The sequence below is a fragment of the Cyprinus carpio genome, chromosome A18 (genome assembly GCF_018340385.1).
Source record: "Cyprinus carpio isolate SPL01 chromosome A18, ASM1834038v1, whole genome shotgun sequence".
In the NCBI taxonomy this organism is placed as follows: Eukaryota; Metazoa; Chordata; class Actinopteri; order Cypriniformes; family Cyprinidae; genus Cyprinus; species Cyprinus carpio.
The window spans coordinates 2045048-2053688 of NC_056589.1; the positions used below are offsets into that span (position 1 = coordinate 2045048).

Here is an 8641-nt window from a genome sequence, read left to right on the forward strand (position 1 = left end):
TATTTTCTTGTTACAGCAATGGTTAATTTAAATAAATAAATAAACAGTGCATATAAAAACCTAACATATGTAACATATAGGCATATTAGGTTGTTATTCATTTTTATAGTACATATTGTATATATATATATATATATATATATATATATATATATATATATTTTTTTTTTATTTTTTTTTTTGTATAACAAACTACTGTTTTAAAAGATATTGTTTTTTTATGTCTCTAGTGCTCACTTTAAACTAATTTATTTTATCAAAATAGAGTAGTATTGAAATTTTGTGATTTTTGTAAAATTAAACATTTAATATTTTAATATATTTAAAAATGTAATTTATTGTGCTTATTTCTGTGATGGCAAAGACAGATTTTTTTTTTTTTTTTTTTTTTTAATAAACAAATTTTTTTTTTTTTTTTTTTTTTTATTGACAGCAGCTTGACTATAAATAAGTTTCTTCTATCTTGGGCAGCAATATTTTTAGTAACTTCCCATTCATTAATAAAACCTGCATTATTTTTGGTGCCATTATTGATTGCACTCATGCATTCACTGGCATTCTCGTATTCTCAGAGGTATCTGTTAAAGGACTACATATGCAGGAGTCTAAGGAGAAGGCCACGGCTCTTCTTACACTCGAGCAGGTGAGTTTATGAATCTATGGATCTCTGAGAATATTCACCAATCACTGCTATATAAAGCCAGTGTGTTTGTCTCAAATACAAACAACTGACCATTGACAAATCTGTGCAAAATGAACAGGCTTAAAGGTACACTGACTCCAGATTTGTATTTGCTCTTTGCAAGGAAATCTGCCTACAGCAGCCTGGAAGAAATGCATTAGCATCGATATGAAAACAGCACTCGCTTATCAAATATGTGATCTCTACAGAGAGCAAAAATATTTCTAAGGATATTAGCTTAACAGTTCAGCTGTTTCTTTGCTAAAGTGAATCTTTGAAGTGAATCTCAGTTATGGTGTGGTTATCTTGTCATGTGTGTGTGTGTGTGTTTCTTCAGTTCTGCAGGCTTGGCTGTGGTGTGTGTCGCTGTGGCCTTGCTGGCTTTCTCACGCCGTTCCTCTGGACTGCAAAGACGAGACGGGATCACTCACACAATGCACTTCAATCTCTCAAGAGAAACTTCTGGATCGTGTCATCCAACATGCAGAGCTCATCTACCGCGTCTCTGAAGAGTCATGTACTCTGTTTGTGAGTGAACCATCTCATCTTTATTATTCACTGTAAGACTTTATACTGTAAAGAAAGAGAGAGATCTAAACATACTTCAGTCAAGAAACATTTACTTGAGACAAAATGACAAGATATTAAGTCATGTTTTCTAAAAAAAAAAAAAAAAAAAAAAAATTAAGTGAAAAATTAAAGTTTTACTTAACTTAAGTAAAACAAGAAAAAAATAAGAAAAATATAATTAGCTTACTTGGTATTTTTGTCTTGTTTTCCACTACAAATATCCTGAAATCAAGATATTCTTGAATCAAGACACATTTACTTGAGAAGCAAAATTGCATAATATGTCTTTTTTTCTGAAGAATAAATAAATAAATAAATAAATAAATAAATAAATAAATCAAATTGAGTATGTTTATTCTTTAAGCAAGAAAAAAAAATCAACCAATGGGGTGAGATAAAATAAACTTAATTCAAAAGAAAACTTGAATATTGTGACCCCACTGGACCCCACTGACACAAAATATCAAGTTGTGTTTTCTGAAAAAGCTTTAAAAATTAAGCGATTCTAAGCCTAAAACAACAATTTGGAGGGGAAAAAAAGAAATAAAACAAAACAAAACAAATCTTTCCTACCCCATTGGCAGATAGTATTTCTTTTTTTTTTCCTTTTCTTCTTTATTCTTCTTATTATTATTTATTATTATTATTTATTAATAATAATAATAATAATAATAATAATAATAATAATAATAATAATAATATTGTTATTATTATTATAATTATAATAATTATTATTATTATTATTATTATATGTTTAGGGCAAAAAAGACTTAATATTTTAATATTTTTTTCTTCTTAAGTAAATGTCTCTTGAAGATTGTCTAGATATTTGGCAGCAAGACAAACCTAATTATTTATTTATTTATTTTATATATATTTTTTTCAGTTTATTTCATATTCACTGTGTGGCACTACAACATACTGTATAAACATTGTAAACAAGATAATTTTTCTGACCGCCATAGACCACAATGATACAAGATATTAAGTCAAATTTTCTGAAAAAAAAAAAAAAAAGTATAAAAATAAAGTGAGTTCAAGACTAAAAAAACAAGATAAAATATCCGCCAATAAGGTAAGAAAAATAATCTTACTTTTTACACATTTTTTATATATATATAATTTTGCATCTCAAGTAAATGTCTCTTGATTTAAGAATTATTTATATATAATATATAATATTTCAATATACCAAATGAAGTTGAATTATAATTTTTTGACAGTATAGTTTGCACATCAATTCACTGTTGCTAAATCTCTGCATTTTTTTTTTTTTTAAAGAAATATATCACACAGAATCAGATAACAAATTTAATTTCATCTCATAAGCTGAGATATATTATTAGCAAAAATTATAGCAAGTTTTCTTTCATTTAATGTCATTATTCTGTTTCATTTAATCAACCTTGCTTCATTATTGCCGGCTGTGTGCATGACTTTGAATTAATGAGACTGTAATCTTAATGAATAATCAGACTCATTATAAACACTGTGAGATGCCTATCAGTCTTGTTAGATTATTTTATCAGTCTTAGGTAGATTGTCTCCTCGCAGTGGGAACACATGCAGAGAATGATGGTATAATTTCAATATTCCCCTCAAATTCTCCAAATCTGTTGTCTGAAGTGATATATGTGACATATGTGAGTAATTACTCATATATCATCACAGTTCATCAAATGAACTATTGGCACTGCACTGAAAACCTTAAATTAGTCAAATCTCAGAGCAGTGGTTCTCAACCTTTTTTTCCAACGGGCCGCACTATGGTCCAAGTGCAAGTCTCGCGGGCCGCACGCATATCATTTACATATTACGTCACCAATACAAACCACCTGATTATAATATATATAGCCTAAATATTATGATATTTAATCGATTATATTCATTGAAATAAATTAATAATTCTACTCCCCATAAATAAAACACCTGATGCTGTCGGGAGCTGACCAATTTTGTGAAATTCGGCTCGAAAGGAGTAACAGCACAATGAAGTTGCGATTGTAAGTTGCAGTCTGTAAGACGCGCACGGGAGCATGACTTGACGCGCGACATTGCAGAAAAATGTGCGTTCACAAAATGTAGCCTATGTTGATCCAAATATGGAAAGCACTTTCGAATTTAATAATATGAGGTTCTCTCCAGAGATGTTTTGCCACATTTCTGCAATTAAGGATGATTGCTGCGTAGTATGGGTGTTTCTATTTGCCTGAACTTCTTCAAGTGAGTTACGGCGCAAACCGAAAATCCGGCACTCTCCTTCACTGCTTATACTGTGACTATTCTTGTTTGTATGTGTTCATTTGCTGGCATTTCCACACTTCTTTTTACTCCCTTAAAAACTAATTTGTCAATTCTGATGCTCAATTTTACCGAACTAATGGCTGTTGATGACTATTTGAATTGAATTCTGCCAAAGTGCGCGCTTGTATGTGTTCATAAAATGCGGAACGTAGGTCTGCTTATGTCTGAAAATAATATATGAAAAACAAAAGAATTTTACATATAAACATTAGGCTATAGCTTATATTTCTTTAGTACATTTTTAAATGAATGTAAAAACTAAAATGAATTGTAAAACTGAAAGTTATTTTTTTTAATTGTGTTCAGCATGGTGGGCCGCATTTGAATTCGTGACGGGCCGCGGGCCGCGGGTTGAGAACCGCTGTCTCAGAGTCAGCTTCTGCCTAAATGACACATCCACAACATCTAAAACAGATAAACACAGAGTCAAGTCTCCTCTAAGATTTCCAAATCTTCATGATCTGTGTGTCCTACAGGAGGATATGTTCATTCCGTACCCTCTGCATGCTTTGAGGAATCAGGGAGGAAACTTGTGCCACACCAAACCCTTCCCAATCCCAGGCTCCAAGAGTGAAATTCAGCAGATATCGGTGAGGAGATGTTTCATTGATTTAATACTGGAAATATAAACTAGCATTGTGAGGTGTGAAGCCTTATTGACTCGAGATTTGTCAGCCCCCCAAAAGGAGGTTTAGATTGTTTGCAAGTAACAAATCATTTTTTTTTTCATTCATTCATTCATTCATTCATTCATTCATTGTTTCTTTCTATGTTTTTTAACATTAGCAAACTATGTGGATTACGTGTCTGTGAATATGGGGATTTATAACAACGCTTCAAAGTACACCTTAAGTATTAAGCTATATAGTACATCGTAAATAAGCTATATAATGTATAAATAATGTCTTAATCAGTATTTATACCTATTTCACCCCAGTAGTAAGTATCTAAATATGCTTAAAACATAAAACTGGAAAACTGGAATGGGTATTGTGTGAAAGTCTGCGATGACAGGCTGTCTTGTTCATCTAATGCAATACTGTCTGACAGCCCTTTCAATGAAGAGACTAGTATTTCTTTAGAACAAAATTGCCTTTGTCACCAAATAGGCTGTTTACTTTTTTCAATATACCCTCTTTCTCCACCGGCTGAAATAGATTTCAACATTTCCTGCAAAGTGCTTCAGCTTCTTACTAGTTAATGAGTCTTGTCACACCACCAGTGTACACAGCCAAAGTAGACAAGTCTTTTCATTTGATTTAGACATTTTACAGTCTCTGAAAATTCTTCTGGAGCTACAGTACAGAAAAAGTGTTGCAAAAATATTAAAAATGGGTTACCTCCTGTAACCTTGCCTTCACTGGGAGGTTCTGCTGACTTATGAAGTAGTCCTGACTGCTGTATTCACAGTGTTTAGTCCGTTAAGAGTTTGAAGTCTGTAAATGGGGACTTTATTTATTTATATGATAAATTGGTTGTTTGTTTATACTTGAGATTGATGCCTTTTAAGCATGTGAAATTGAGGCTTGAAGGTTTTATGTTGGGTCCAATACAGCTGCTGATGCCTCACCTTTCAATAACAGCCTCTTTGCATTGTTTGAATCAGGGTATTTTAGCATCATTTAAATACTTTTATAGTTTTTTATATAAAAAATATATATATATATATATCTATTATGTAATATTATATATATATATATATATATATATATATATATATATATATGTGGGTGTGTGTGTGTGTGTGTGTGTGTGTGTGTGTGTGTGTGTGTGTGTGTGTGTGTTTTATACTTATAACACACACACACACACACACACACACACACATATATATATATATATATATATATATATATATAGACAGACAGAGAGAGATAGAGAGAGAATGTTTTTTGTGGTTTTTGGTCATTATTATTTTATTTTTAGTTGTATTTATTTTAGTACATGAAGTTAAGCTAAAATAAAATTAGAATTGTTATTTTATTTCAGCTAAATTGTATTATATTACAATGTTCTATAAGTATTCTATATGATATAAAATGTATTTGTTTGTTTGTTTGTTTGTTTGTTTGTTTGTTTAAATTAACTATAATAACCCTGGGCCACACTACAATAAGAACAACACACATCCTGAAATGTGCATCATAAACAGCTGACATAATCAGCTTTTGTTAGTTGCATGCAAACTGGAACTGTGTATATCTTTTTCTGGTCTTTAGGAATAATAACTCATCTTGGTGGCTTGGTGGGATGGATTCTAAACACCAAACATGATTTGTTGGTGTGAAAATGTGGGCGATTGTGTGTTAATGTATTCATGTTTCTAAAGTCAGAAAGTTCAAGCGACTCATTTTCGCAGCTTAATAATAAATGCTCCTTTTGGACTGGAGAAGATGTTCTGAACCTTACAGTATGCTATCAGTATATCAAAATCTTGAAAGGCAAAAAGAAATCAATGAATATTGGATTTTTCATAACATGAGCCCTCTGACATCTCCGGTGTGTTTTATGCAGGATAAATGGCTGCTTCACTCGGTTCTAATGCTGGTGCAGTCGTGGATGGAACCCCTGATCTATCTGCAAACTACTCTCAGTCGTTACGATGACGCCCCGGACGCTCTGCTCAACAAGACCAAGTGGGTGTCTGATAAACTGCTCAGCCTTGAGCAGGGGGTGCTGGTGCTCATCCGCAAGGTAAACCAATAACAACACAGCATCTCACATTGCAACCGTGCCAAGCAGCATTTTCACTCCGGTTTCTCCCCAGATGCTGGATGAAGGGATTCTGACGTCTTCGTCCATCTTCGAGCACACGCTGACCCCATACAACGAACAGTCCCCAGAGGTGCTGGAGTCCATTCTCAGGGACTACAACCTACTCATCTGCTTCAAGAAGGACGCCCACAAGATGGAGACCTTCCTCAAGCTACTCAAATGGCGTCAGAGCAACAAGCTCAGCTGTCTTTCCTACTAAACATGCATCTTATATTGATTTTTTTTTTTTTTTTTTTTTTTTTTTAAGAATCTAAAGTGTATGTTGAATTGGCAGTAGGAACCAAAGTTAGCAAACATTTAATGACACTTCTTAGTGTGAAAATGAGCCATAAACGGCTTTCTGGCTATTTATTGTGTATTGAAGGGAACAGTAGAAGATTCACACCGCTCTCACACATAATCTGCATACTGCACTATTGATTTCCTCCTTTCTCTTCTGAACTTGAGTTTGTATGCGATGCAGATTCCTCATAGTCTGTCAGTGTCTCTCCAGGTCTCTAGTGTGTTGGAAGGCATGTTTTTTTTTTTTTTTAATCCTTATCGGGAAGATGGTTTCACCTTTGTATTATTTAGATGAAAAGTTCTTGATACAGAAATATGCTAATGAAGCCACAAAGCAGACTGTAAATGTTTCTGGTCTCTCTCTCTGTTTGTGTGTGTGTGTGTGGGCTAAGGGATTTGTTCTAAGAGAATAAAAGCTTTACTTTATGGATGAACATGGTGGACATTTACATGATATATGATATGATATATATATATATATATATAACTACTGGCCAGCATAAGAGTAATAGCACAGTGATTGAATAGTTTATATGCTAATTTTATCTTACTTTATCTATCTATCTCTATCAGTCAGTCTGTCTTCTATCTATCTATCTATCTATCTATCTATCTATCTATCTATCTATCTATCTATCTATCTATCTATCTATCTATCTATCTATCTATCTATCTATCTATCTATCTATCTATCTATCTATCTATCCACCACACGTGGGTGTGTGTGTGTTTCTTATTTTCCAATTAGAATCTCTAAATCCTTGAAATAACATAAATGTACCTAAATAGCATGGCATAAGATATGATGACTCCAGAGAATATAAATATACTTTGTCCTGAAAAAAAAAAGAAAATTCCAATCTATGAAAAGAAGTCTCAGTACTTTAAATTTATCTTATCCTCCAGTGTTGTAGCCAAATTATCCAGCAGTAATTTTCCATCTAGACAGGATGAAGTGAATGGCTAAAGTTAGTGAATCACGGTTTAATAGTTTGGCTCCCTTGCTGTTAAGCCCTTTTTCTTAGGGTTAATTGACTGTTATAATTATGACCAGAGGGTAGGAAAGACAAACAAACAGGCCTGTTAAAAATGTTAATGAGGTAGTGGTTTTCTAAAGCTCTGTCTGTAACCAGCGGCCATCGCGATGGCAACAGTAGCAGTGTGTTATTAAAGAAAACAATCACAAGACACGACCATCTGGGAGCCCAAGCGAGACTCGTATTATCCTAATGATCCCTGTCATGGAAACATCACATCAGCCCATCTTCACTTGCAAAAAATAAAAAATAAAAATAAACTCATATTTTCCCACATGTTATTTTTTTAAATATATGGTCATTGTGATGGAGAGACTTTGAAAATATCTACCATCACGAGTTTCACTGGTAATGTTAGTGCAAATGTGTTGGTTTATTCGTTCTCTTTTTAATTGTATTTATGTATTTACTTAAACTTGTCTCTAAAATCATGCATATACTGAGAGTTGAAAGGCAAGAGATTTTTATTTTTAAAATGGTATGTTCCATTTGGGAAGAGCGGGAAAAAAGGTGTATTTAAGATGGCCGCCACTAGAAGTTGGGGGTGAACAGATAGAGAGCTTGGACATGATTGTTGTGCTGTGAAGCAAGGGAAACTACAGCCTCAATGTTGTAGAGGGGAGTTAGTACTGTTTTTAGTACTTGCAGTTCTAGTTTTAGACTGTTTTTATTACAATCTTTGTTTTAAGCTCTTATACCTACCTATTTATTTGCATATTTTGCACACCTGCTTAAATAAATAACCCTTTGGACCCCAGCTTCGCTAGTGATCCTCCTTGTGACTGCTTGGGTCGTTATCACAGTCATAGTCTCGAAGTTGTAAAACATTTATAATGCTCTTTTAAAAAGGCTCAATCACAAATTAAGAAACATAAGCAAAACTATAAGTGTTGGTGGTTTTGGTTTTTATGGATATTTGATTTTGTTTTTTTATTATTGTTTTGAGTGAGGAATTGGATTTGTCCTTGCATTTATCGAAAATAATTTCTTT

The 8641-nt window shown here is 32.9% G+C and overlaps 1 protein-coding gene across 1 annotated transcript; it reads left to right on the forward strand.

The window, feature by feature from the left end:
* Positions 1-694: 694 nt before the first annotated feature.
* Positions 695-7047, forward strand: LOC109110701 (somatolactin-like). Its single transcript, XM_042774748.1, has 5 exons — positions 695-769; positions 1020-1210; positions 4033-4146; positions 6071-6250; positions 6324-7047. Exons 1-5 carry the CDS (start codon positions 754-756, stop codon positions 6528-6530), a joined length of 708 nt encoding a protein of 235 aa, XP_042630682.1. The 5' UTR covers positions 695-753; the 3' UTR covers positions 6531-7047.
* Positions 7048-8641: the final 1594 nt, after the last annotated feature.